Genomic DNA, 12,969 nt, shown 5'->3' with positions numbered 1-12,969 from the left:
TTTTTGTATAGAGGATACAACTTTTTAATTTCCGTTGAATTCTATGGGGGACAATCTGCATTTGAGAACATTACCGGTGACGGCCCAGCGCCGGGGTTTATGACACACGTACCACTACAAGAATGACCTGTCCTGGGTGGGAGAGAATCCATTTCTTAAAATCTGACTGTCCCCAATTCAACACTCCGGCTCTCATCATCCTGGGAAGAAAATGTTATTACATTATTACTCCTTCCATCGTCATGTTTAATTAGTAGATATATCAGATGGATATTATCCTATAGATAGATAGATACAGTGGCATGTAAAAGTTTGGGCACCCCTGGTCAAATTACTGTTATTGTGAACAGTTAAGCAAGTTGAACATGAAATGATCTCTAAAAGGTCTACAGTTAAAGAGGACACATTTCCTTTGTAATTTACACAAAAATAAATATTGTCATGTTCTACATTTTAAAAATTACAAAAAGAAAAATGGGCCGATGCTAAAGTTTGGGCACCGTTAGAGATTTGTGTGGTCAGATAACTTTGACCAACATTTCAGACCTTAATCAGCCTGTTAGGGTTATGGCTTGTTCACTATAATCCTTAGGAAAAGCCAGGTGATGGAAAACCCAGCCTCCTCTAACCTGTAAGACCAAGCAAAATTACAGCGAGAGCTGCTCATAGGATGGTTTTTGGTTGTCATTAAGATTTAAAAAGAGAAAACACAGTGGTTTGACAATAAATGGCTTCACCCAACCAATAACCATGAGTGGAGAAAAAGTTTTTTTGTTATCATTCATATTCTCTGAAACAAGACCAAGAAAGGAAAACTTCTGCCGGGGTATGTAAACTTTTGAGCACAACTGTAGATAGATAGACAGATAAATAGAAAGGTAGATTGACAGATAGATATGGATAGATACTATAGATAGAAACGTATTTAGATAAGCTCTTACTTTTTTACGACATCGTACACACTGGTCTCCACATTTCCCAACCACTGCTCCACTGAGCCCCTGACTCGGACATTTCTACAGAAAGCAGCATTGTAATTACTATAAACCTTACACAATGTTCCCAACTAATGAGTTGTGTTAATTAAAAGTAACAATAAGGGAATATGCGGTACTTAGGCATGCAGATTTTCTCCCCTTCCGCAGATATAATCATCTCCACCTCGGGGGAACTGTTCAGATGATGTTTTATGTCCAAATATTGGATGTTCTCGAAACATTTCACCAGGTGGGGCTGCATTATAGAAAAAGTCAGACATATCATCATGGTCTTCAACATTTCTTAAAAGGGCCGTACAGTACTACAAGAACACTAGAAACGGCGCCACCTTTGTCTATGGGTTGTGTCTGGTACTGCAGCCCTGCTCCATTATAGTGAATAAGACTGAGCTGCAGTTACACACATCCTGTGGATAGTGTAAGTGCATTGCTAGGTTTTTCATAGTTCTGTACAACCCCTTTAAGAGGGAATGGACACCTTTGGGAACATGTATTTTGGGCAACAAAATATTTTTTTGCAATTAGGTTTCATTAAAAATATTGTACTGTTTGGATTCAATAAGCTTTTTTCCCTGCACATTGCTTGTTGCAGAAGGAATTAACTGAAAATTTGTCAGTGAGCTCATTCTGACAAGTATCTCTTTAATCTGTCTGCTCATCTATATGTTACCGATTTAAGACCACAGACCACATCAAAGTTGGACTGGACTTTCATGTGGTCATAAATCAGCTGAGAAGAGTTGAGAAGAAGGAAGATAAGAGTTATGAACTGAATCGCAAATATGATTTTTAGCCCAAGACATGCATTAAAGTAAAAAAAATTGCCCCCAAAAGATGTCAATATCCCTTAAGGATTTAAAAAAAAAAATAAAATGTTTTAAGGATCATTTACCTGGACAACATTGGGGTTTTTGCTTTCAGCCAAGATGGAGAGAAGGTCATCATTGCTGAGGAAGTAGAATCTTGGGAAAACCCTACGTTTAATTTCTAAAAAGTCCTGGCAGGAAAGATAAAATAGTGGATTAATAGGATTATTACCACCACAAACATGGTGATCAGGCTCCCAAGGCATCCCACAGGCCCATCAGATTCTGTAGAAATTATACTGTTTTCTTAAAGGGGCTTTTCAGGAATACCAATTGTCTATCCTCTGATTGTAACTTCATTATTTTGTGATCTGCTCCTCATTAAACTCTCTCCTCTACAATCTATCCTGAATGCAGCAGCCATGCTCATTATTTCTGTCCAGCTCATACACCGGTGCCTCCACCTTTTTCCAGTCATTGCACTGGTTACCCGTCTGCTACAGAACACAACAAACTCACCCAGAAATCTCTCATCAGTTCTGCATGAACCTCCATCTCCTCCTCACCTCTATCTACCACCCTGCCCATGCTCTCCACAGTGTTGCATCACCCCACATATCCTCTCTCATCTCTATCTACATCCAGACCTGTCCTCTCCAGTACTGCACTACCCTACATCTCCTCCTCATCAGTCTACTACCAAATCGGTCCTCTCGACAGTGCTGCATTACCCTACAACACCTTCCTCACTTCTGTTTACCAATGATCTAACGTTAATATCCACCATTATTTGAACCTAAGACTTTTCCTGTGCTGCACCAGTTCTCTTCAATGCTCTACCCAAGACAATCAGGTTAATTCCCAACATTTTTCAGCATGCCCTTGTGTTGTTTCTTACAGATGTGATCCAACAAGAGTAGGCTTAGTTCTACACTCTTCATCTGGCCTCCACTATCCTTTGTCTATCACAGAGTTGTTTTAGCTGAAAGGTTAATATTCACCACTATTTGAACCTCCATTTCTCATCTTTAAGACTTTTCTCGTGCTGCACCAGTTCTCTGGAATGCTTTAGGTCAGGTTAATTGCTGATATTTTTGAGAATGCCTTAAAAATACATCTCTATAATTATACTATCCATCGTAAAATCCAAGTATAGGATAAGGAAGTGGTAAGAACATTGGCTTTTGGTATGGCTTGATGCCAAATGGACATCATGAACATGATTTCTTACATCTATCTGCCAATGCACATATTTTCAATCTTGATCTCAAATTTTAAAGGATGAACTTACAAATTTGTATGACCCCACAATGTATTGTCCATAAATTCCAGCAGATGTTTTAAATATGGGTGGATGTCCTCATTCCTCTCGTAAGGTTTAAGTCCCCAACTTGTCGATCTCCAGTTATTGCAAAACTATAACTCCCAAAATACCCTGGAAGCGTCTTGCTGTCAGGTTATGCCAGGACTAGGAGTTGTAGCAATACAGCAGCTGGAGAGTCAAAGATCAGAGGCCTTAAAATGAATAGTTCATATTTACATTAATTCCACCATGTAAAGATCTCTATACGATTTGGAGAAGCAGTGTTGTTGGCATCATGAATGCTTGTATCACCTCGCAGTGTTAGACACCCAACAGTTTAGAAAGCAAAAAAATTGCAAACTTCTGTAACAATTTGGAGCTAAAACAACTCTGTGCTACAAAAAGAAAATTGGAGGCCAAATAAAGCGTGCAGAACTAAGCCTACTCTCGTTGGATGAAATCTGAGAGTTGCAAGAAACAACACAGGACTCCCCCAGGTGAAATGAATTTAATCTATTATTACACATAATATCCTGTAAATACAGATAATAAAATAACTTGATTTCACCTGGGGGAGTCCTTGTGTTGTTTCTTACAACACCCAGGTTTTATCTACTAAGCGTAGGCTTAGCTCTGCATGTTTCATCTGGACTCGACTGTTCTTCTTCTATCATAGAATTGTTCTAGTTAAAATTGTTACAGAAGATTTTGACATCCATTTGGCATAAATTTTGTCTCAAATATATCTTTTGGTATCTTGTTTTTTTTTTTAGATTTTGATTATGCTTTTTGCATGCTTTTTCCTTTTTTACGTAAGTGGATTATTTCACCCAGCCATTGTGAATGTGCCTTTTTATTCTTGCATCTTTGAATCCATCTTAAGACACACATAATAGAAAAAGATAATTATTATATTATATTCTTGTACAATTATTTGAAAATTTTTTTTTATCCATTTTAGGGGCTTTTGGTTGTTTGTTATATCTTTTATACCTTCAACGCCACCTTTTGGTATCAAGCAGTAAATCTGGTTACTGTTCCAATCTATGGACCCTGTCCTAAGCCCAAAAAACACTCATACAAGTAAAATCTACTTGCCTTCTAATTTCAAAAAATCATAAGAGACAAATTTCTCGAAGTACAGGTTAAATCGAAGACCGCAGAGTAACATTTTGAGCTCCCACCTACCTCAAGGCACTTTAGAATTTTCTCGAGATGACCATTGTTGGTCTGTAGGACTTCCAGGACTCCAGGAGCAGTGGCGGCTCGAAGAGCATTCGGTCTGTCTTTTATCTGATTCATCAACTCTTTCCATGAACTGTCAACTTGGGAAAAAAGTTTGGCTTCAGCCGGGAGCTGCCTAGTAAAGACATATGAGGATCAAGAGTGGCGCTATTATTGAAAAATCTCACAGTGGATGTATGACTTTTTTTAACACTTTAGGGCGGCAGCTATTTTTCATTTTTGTCCTTTTATTTTTTTTCCCTCCCCTTTTTTCAAGAACCATAACTTTTTTACATTTCTAACTACATTGCCGCATGAGGGCTTGTTTTTTTGCGGGACGAGTTGTAGTTTTGAAGGACAATAATCACTTTACCTAATAATGTCAGAAGTATGGTGGGAAAAAAAAATGCAATTTCACTTTTGCTTTTACAGTGTTCATTGTCCACTGAAAACGACCCGGTAACATCATTCTACGGGTCAGTATTATATTGATATCAAATGAATAAAAAAATGTATTTTATTGCTTTAAAAAAAAAAAAAATTAAAAAATGGAAATAAACTGGTTCATGTCATTTTTTTAAGACATTTAATTTTTTATTTTTTCATCAATGGGGCTGCATGAGGGCTTTATTTTCAGAATGTGAGTTGTAGATATTAGTACAATTTGGGGGTTTTGATCACTTTTTATTGTATTTTTATTTTGGGAAGCGCAGGGATCGATAAACTTTTGATTTTTTTTTGCTTCTGGTATAAATTGATTGATTTTATGTTTTAATACTGGGACGTCTACAGATGTGGTGACACCAAATATGCTTTTTTTAAATTCTTTATTTTTCTTTGGATTGGTGTTAGATTGATTTCAACTTTGATGTTTATTTTCTTTTATACATACACACATATGCATTATCTATAATATAACCGGGGATGCGTCCCTCTGTCTGAAGCCTCGATAGACTGCGCATGCGTGACGCGCAGCCTGGCTCCAGACAGAAGCCGGCATCCAGCCGTTACAGGTAAGAGGTGTATGGTGCCAGAGATCGCGGTATGTGTAGACACTGAACGCATACCGCGATCTCCGGCGCCATACTTGCATACTTACCTGACCGGGAGGAGCGTTGCCGCGGCGCCTCTCTTCGCCGGAGGCAGGAGTGAGGCGTCGGATCAGCGCATGAGCATAGCGCTATCAGGCGCCATTTTACTGAAGACACATTTGCAGTGTGTCTTCAGCAAAATAGCGCCGGACAGCGCAGTGCTGCGGCACCGCACTCCTCCCCCGGCAGAACAGGACGCAGAAGTGCTGGAGCACAGAGAAGAAAGGTGAGTATAACTGTTTATTTTTTTTGCAAGTGTGTACAGTGTGAAAGGGAACAGGGGGCCACACATAACAGGATTGTGGGGTGAGGGGACCATGCATATACCAGGATTGGGGGGTGAGGGGACCATGCATATACCAGGATTGGGGGGTGAGGGGTACCACGCATACCAGGATTGGGGGGTGAGGGGTACCAAGCATACCAGGATTGGGGGGTGAGGGGTACCACGCATACCAGGATTGGGGGGTGGGGGTACCAAGCATATCAGGATTGGGGGGTGGGGGGTACCACGCATACCAGGATTGAGGGGTTGGGGGGTACCACGCATACCAGGATTGAGGGGTGAGGGGTACCCACGCATACCAGGATTGGGGGGTGAGGGGTACCACGCATACCAGGAATCGGGGGTGAGGGGTACCACGCATACCGAATTGGGGGGTGAGGGGTACCACGCATACCGAATTGGGGGGTGAGGGGTACCACGCATACCAGGATTGGGGGGTGAGGGGACCATGCATACCAGGATGAGGGGTACCACATATACCATTATTGGGGGATGAGGGGCCCATGCATACCAGGATTGGGGGACGTGAGGGGACCATGCATTCCAGGATTGGTAGGGCGGCACGGTGGCGCAGTGGTTAGTTCAGTGGGGGTTCAAATCCCACCAAGGACAACATCTGCAAGGAGTTTGTATGTTCTCCCCGTGTTTGCGTGGGTTTCCTCCCAGTTCTCCGGTTTCCTCCCACACTCCAAAGACATACTGATAGGGAATCTAGATTGTGAGCCCCGATGGGGACAGTGACGATAATGTATGTAAAGCGCTGCAGAATATGTTAGCGCTATATAAAAATAAAGATTATTATTATTATTATTATTATTATTAAAGATTGGGGGATGAGGGGCCCATGCAAACCAGGAAAGGGATGAGGAGTGCCATACATACCAGGATGGGGGTGAGGGAGCCATGCGTATCGGGATTGGGGATTGGGGGGTGCCATACATACTGGGATTGGGGATGGGGGGTGCCATGCATACCGGGATTGGGGGTGTGGAGTGCGACGCATACCATGATTGAGGGTGAGGGGTGCCATGCATACGAGGATAGGATGGGGGCAGCACAAATACCAGGAGGGGGGCAGCACATACCAGCATGGGAGACTATATACCAATAAAAATGCTCACCACCTGGGCGTAGAACGGGTTCAGTAGCATATAAATTTTTTTTTTTTCTCTTATTTATTTATATTATTATTATTTTTTTTTTTTTTTTTAAGACCAGCCGGGGACTTGAACATGTAATCGTTTGATCATTAGTGCTATATACTGCAATAAAGCCCAGCTCTGGTCACTGGTGTTGGAGCTGTTGACACCTGCCGCATATGGAGCTTGAGCAGCCTTAGCTCCTGAGCCCGCTCCATACATCCATACCAGACCTGTGACATTATATATATTTATATATGTATTTATATATGTAATGTCACAAGTCTGGTATGGATGTATGGAGTGGGCTCAGGAGCTAAGGCTGCTCCAGCTCCATATCCGGCGGCTGTCAACAGCTCCAACAGCAGCGACCAGAGCTGGGCTTGATTACATGATTACATATATATATTATTTGTATGGTGAACGATCACCTTGGATTTCAGAAAACAGTAATTATTTCACTATACATTGGGATCTACAGTGGACGAATAGCCTAAAATGATTAAATCAATAAGTCCCGGTCCCGACATGATGGCAGGCGCTCGGCCTCATGACTCTGGTCCCATCCGCTGTCTGTACCTCTGGATGTCGGACGCCAGGAATATCTGCTCCAGGTACAGCCAGCTTCTCTGGCACGTCATCCATTCCTCCACGGTACGAGAGAAGAGATTCAGCTTTCTGTCCCATTCATCAACTGCGTCCTGCAGTGGGAAGAAGTGATTTCTGGTCTTTAGTTATCAATTATGCAGGTTTTTTTATGTAACCCCTGTCCGGCGTGTCCATTTTTCATTTTTGCGCTTTTGTTTTTTTCCTCCCCTTCTTCCCAGATCCATAACTTATTTATTTCTAAGTCGACATCACTATACGAGAGCTCTTTTTTTTTTTTTTTTTGCAGGACGAGTTGTACTTTTAAATCACATTGTTCACTTTAACATATGATGTACTGAAAAACTGGAAAAAAAATCTAAGTCCAGAGCAATCATGAAAAAAAAAACAATTCCGCCATTGATTTTTGAGCTGCCGCATGGAGTGCACAGTGTGAACGCAGCCTGATACCTGGCGATCCTCAGGACTGCTGTCGGCAGTGATATAACATGACATGGTCCCATTACACAAATGCTCATTTCTAGAAGGCAAAATTGCTCTTTACCAGAGATCTTAAAAGTAGATAATCAGCTCATTTCTCCCTGGGAACAGCTATGGGGGCGGCCTTTGCTCCCTCCTATGCCAATCTGTTCCTGGGGCTGTGGGAAAGGGACCTCTTCCTGTCAGACCGTCTGCCGTCGATGTGTTGCGTCCTTTCCTGGACGCGTTACATCGACGACATTCTGATTATCTGGCAGGCTACGGATTTGGAATTGATTTCCTTTATGGACGTGCTAAACATCAATGATTTGAATATACATATCACATACCAATACAGTAAGGAAAAGGCGGAATTCTTGGACGTTATACTTAAGAAAGATATTAAAGGTAAAATACAGACAGACATCTATAGAAAGCCTACCTCTACCAACATGCTTCTACACGCCTCTTCTTCCCATCCTCAACATATGGTGCAGTCGGTCCCCGTCGGACAGTTCCTGCGTATTCGCAGGATCTGTTCGACGGATTTTGATTTCGAAATTCAAGCCAGGGATCTTATATCCAGATTTCTGGAACGAGGTTACAGTAGGAGGTCCATAAAAAGAGCTTATCATAGGGCCAAGTTTTCCTCACGACATGACCTTCTATATAAGTCTCAACGTACCGCGCAGAATAATGTGGTTAGATTTATTACCAAATTTCACACGCAGATCCCTGCAATGAAACAAGCACTTACAAAGGCTTGGCCTGTGTTGAGATGTGATCCCATATTGTGTAAATATATTCCATCTGTACCATCAATTACCTTTCGTAGGTCTAGGAACTTACGCGACCATCTTACCAGGAGCCATTATGTCGGGGAATCTAATCCCACTTTTTTGGATGCCGCGACAATGAAGTATGGGTGTTCACCATGTGGTCACTGTAGGGCTTGCAGTAATGTTGATAGAGCTGAGGAATTCTGCGATTCCAGTGGTCAAAAAATTTATAAAATCAAGAAACGTATAAACTGCATGACTAAGAACGTAATATACTACGCTACATGCCCTTGTGGTCTTATAAACATCGGGTTGACCACACGCCAATTTAAAATAAGGATTAGGGAACATGTATTAGGCATCCTTTCGGCACTCGAGCAAACTGATTTATTGAGTCTAAAAACGATTCCACGCCATTTTAAACAATATCACCAATGTAATGGTAATTTATTGAGAATAAAAGGTATTGATTGTATCGACATGGGGATCCGTGGTGGACCCATTTCCAGACGCCTGGCCCAATTGGAGGCCAGGTGGATCTGGACCCTTAACACTATTCAGCCTAATGGACTTAATGAGAATCTCAGTTTTGTACCATTTCTGTGATCGCCATCTCTCCTTTTCCTTTCCCTTCCCCTTCCACTTTTTCCTTCTCTTTTCTTTTTTCTTCCTCCCCCTCTCTCTTTTTTTTTTTTTTCTCTTCTCCCCCTTTCTTTTCCTTATCCACATTCATACTGCCAACTCATTTTATATGATCCCTTTTAGAATTTTAATTTATTATCACTTTTATATATTAGGTACGTCTTCCATTGCTTCTTCGGCCTCCTATACTACTACTCATGGCCTTGTTCCTGCATGATGAATCAACTATTCTGTTCCCATGATGTATACAAGACATAATTTCTACATCTACATGGATGATATTCTTTACTATATTATCTAATTGAATTGTGTACGAATGGTGATATCATGTATTTAATATCTAATTGTGCCTCGTAATGTTTATAAATCATGCACATGAGTACTGACTATACAGCAATATACATATGTAATATTATAATTATTCAACATGTATTTAACTATATTCTCATAATATCTTTGTTTGCTTGATTTATCTTCTCTATCCTTTATGGGGCACATTATATTATTTCCTCCAGGGATGATCCACACATAGATTCCGTCATTTTCTCTAGGGTAGTTAATTGCCTCACTATACATTTGAACACTGTGATGCACTTCCCTTGGTTTATTTATTTAGGGATGTCGTTTCGCTTACCTGTACGCGCGTGTCCCGTGGTCCCTGTGCGCCCTTCAGCTTGTGACATCTCACTGATGCCGCGGCCGCTGTGCGTCCAGGTTACCGGGGGAACAGGCGCGTCACTTCCGGTTTCGCGTTACACATCCTGGAGTCATGGGCGATACCTCTTTTGTTTACAGCCGTTCCCATGGCTCCTATTACATCATTTCCGGCCAGCGCAGTGCATCTCTGGGAGGCAACATGTGCTTCCCTAGACACATTAAGTGACGGATGATAGAGGCCGTGACCTGCGTTATTCCTCCTATTGGCTGACGTTCCCTATTTATACTGCACTACTACACTTTTTTATACACCCCTTGACAAAGGCGCATTGCCGAAACGCGCGTCGGGGCTGGCATGCACGTGGGCTACTATCTCAGGTAACTGTTATAGAAGCAATTGCTTCTTCTCTGAGAATGTTTACAATCAGTGTATCTTTTTTACGTGATCTCTACTAAGTATATATACACTAGATACTACTACTATTTATACTATACGATTGTTACTATGTCCTATATGGAGCCCTCTCTCTCATTGTGCACGCCATTTTATCTCTTGTGAGTTTGTTCACGTATGTATTTGCACCTCCATTTTTGTATTGTTCTTTATATATGCTCTAATAAATATATGCTACTTATTACGTTTTGTGTAGGTATCATCTTTTTGAGCCTAGCTCTCTTCCCCTTCAGAGATCTTAAAAGTAGATAATCAGCTCATTTCTCCCTGGGAAAATCTACATTTCTGCACTAATGGTAAAAACAAGATAAAATTCCAGTGTGGGGTAAAACCATAATTATAGAATCATATTATGTGTTACAGTAAAAGCCTCATTAATACGTAACATGTCCCAAAACGTGCGAGTGTAACGAGCAAAACCACTGAAAAATGTCTGTCAGCAATAATCCTCGGGAAGGGGAAGAGGAAGAACAAGTGAAAGGAAGAGATAAAAAGAAAGAAAGAGAAAAAGAGAGAGAAAGAAACAGAGAAAAAGAGAAATAAAGAGAAAAAGAATGAAAGAAAGAGACAAAAGAGAGAGAGAATGAGGAAAAGAAAGAACAAGACTGAGAAAGAGAAAAAGAGAAAGAAAAAGAGAGAGAAAGAAACAAAGAGAAAAAGAAAGAGAAAAAGAAATAAAGAGAAAAAGAATGAAAGAAAGAGAAAGAGACAAAAGCGAGAGAGAGAGAAAGAGGAAAAGAAAGAACAAGACTGAAAAAGAGAAAAAGAGAGAAAAAGAAAAAGAGAGAGAAAGAAACAAAGAGAAAAATAAATAAAGAGAAAAAGAATGAAAGAGAGACAGAGACAAAAGAGAAAAAGAGAGAAAGAAAGAGGGAGAGAAAGAAAGAGAAAAATAAATAACAAGACTGAGAAAGAGAAAGAAAAAGAAATAAAGAGAAAAAGAAACAAAGAGAAAAAGAAAGAAACAAAGAGAAAAAGAAAGAGAAAAAGAGACAGACAAAAGAGAGAAAAAAGAGGGAGAGAAAGAGGAAGAGAGCAAGAAAGAAAGAGAAAAAGAAAGAACAAGGTTGAGAAAGAGAAAGAATGAAAGAGAGAAAGAAAGATTGAAAACGAGAGAGAAAGATAAATAAAGAGAAAGAAAAAAAGAGGGAGAGACAGATCGAGAAAGAAAGAAAAGTTACAAATAGAAAACAAAGCATAATTAGTAGCACCGGGTCCGAAAAAGTCTAATCTATCAAAATCTAACATTATTTATCCCAAATGGTAAATGGCAGAAAGAAAAAATTTTTTTTTTCCCAAAAAGCCACAATTGTATTTTTACGTCACCTCCCACCACCTCCAAAAAAATGGAAAAAAAAGTGATGAAATATTGTATGTACCAATGAAACTTACAGCTCACTGCAAAAAAAACCCTCACACAGCTCCTTCAGCATAAAAAACTGTTCTGAGTTTAGAAATTGGTGACTTGTTCCAGAGTTTACTAACAGCAGTAAAATATAAAACAATAAAAATTGCAGAAGTTTGTTATTGCCATAAATCGTATTTTTTACTGCACATTGAACAGCGGAATTGGACTTTTTAAAAAAAAAAAAAAAAAAAAAAGAAAAAACTACAACTCGTTATGTAAAAAAACAAGCATAAAAAGCAAGATTTTTTTTTTAAAAAAAGGCTCTTGAAAAAGGGAAGGAAAAAAAAGTGTAAACATAAAAATTGGCTTTTTTTCTAAATTTCGTTTAATATTTATTTTCCCTTTAAGAAATAATACCCATTATGATATATTGTATCACATTTTACCTTTTTTTAAAAAAAAAATATCAAATTGAAATGTTACCTTTATGGGGGCGCAGTAGCGCGAGCCCTTCACCGTGGAGAGGATAACCTGGCATTCCTCCAGCTGAGCTGTTATGTCCTCCGCCGATGCGATAATCAGGATTTCTGAAAGTTCGGTCCTGTGCGCCGTCAGCCGGAAATCAGTCTTACTCCACAGACTGATGACTTTGTTCAGCATGGCCTCTAGGGTCGCCTCGTTTGTGGCCGTCGTAGAGATGTCAATGATTTTATCTTTATGCTGAAATATCTGAGAAAAAGAAGAGTTTAGCTTAGCGTAGCATGGGGTAAGCCACATAGGCTTTTGCCCAAGGTGCCTATTTCTATGGGGGCACAATATTTTGGATAATTTCTTCTGCCCCCGCTGTCAAATGGACCAGGAGATGAGTGATGCCGTCAAGTTCGTACAGGCCCATCGCCTGAACAGGTGGAGGAGAAAAGGAGCTGCTTTGTTTGCAATTCACAGAACACAGCAGCTGAGAAGAGTTTGTCTTTGGCTGCTGCACTCTGCATAGGCAGCAATTGAGATGCCAGATGCTGAGCAGCTAATGAATCATTTCCACTGCACTGAGTGCTTCCTACACTTCAGGGGTGGCAACCCACTTAATCCATGCATGCCAGTGCTTCCCTGGTCCCCTGCTGGTTTCTGTTTACCGGGCTTCAGCAATTACAAGACATGCAAGTATGAAAAAAGTGCA

The 12,969-nt window shown here is 40.4% G+C and overlaps 1 protein-coding gene across 3 annotated transcripts in view; it reads right to left on the bottom strand.

Annotated features, from left to right (window-relative positions):
• The window catches only part of DNAH14 (dynein axonemal heavy chain 14), a 281,677-nt gene that overhangs the window by 193,862 nt on the left and 74,846 nt on the right, over window positions 1-12,969 (bottom strand). For all 3 annotated transcript variants that reach the window (XM_073671866.1, XM_073671867.1, XM_073671868.1), the window contains exons 21-27: window positions 12,276-12,521; window positions 7,427-7,548; window positions 4,296-4,467; window positions 1,891-1,995; window positions 1,115-1,233; window positions 942-1,016; window positions 113-200 (exon numbers count right to left, since the gene is read on the bottom strand). In XM_073671866.1, coding sequence (XP_073527967.1) covers window positions 113-200; window positions 942-1,016; window positions 1,115-1,233; window positions 1,891-1,995; window positions 4,296-4,467; window positions 7,427-7,548; window positions 12,276-12,521 — 927 coding nt within the window. The remainder of the gene's footprint in view (window positions 1-112; window positions 201-941; window positions 1,017-1,114; window positions 1,234-1,890; window positions 1,996-4,295; window positions 4,468-7,426; window positions 7,549-12,275; window positions 12,522-12,969) is intronic.

This window comes from Phyllobates terribilis, unplaced genomic scaffold (assembly GCF_046119375.1).
Source record: "Phyllobates terribilis strain yellow unplaced genomic scaffold, ASM4611937v1 Scaffold_3__8_contigs__length_932513732, whole genome shotgun sequence".
Lineage (NCBI taxonomy): Eukaryota > Metazoa > Chordata > Amphibia > Anura > Dendrobatidae > Phyllobates > Phyllobates terribilis.
Note: the sequence above shows the minus strand (reverse complement) of the source record. Positions and strands in the feature narration are given on the sequence as shown.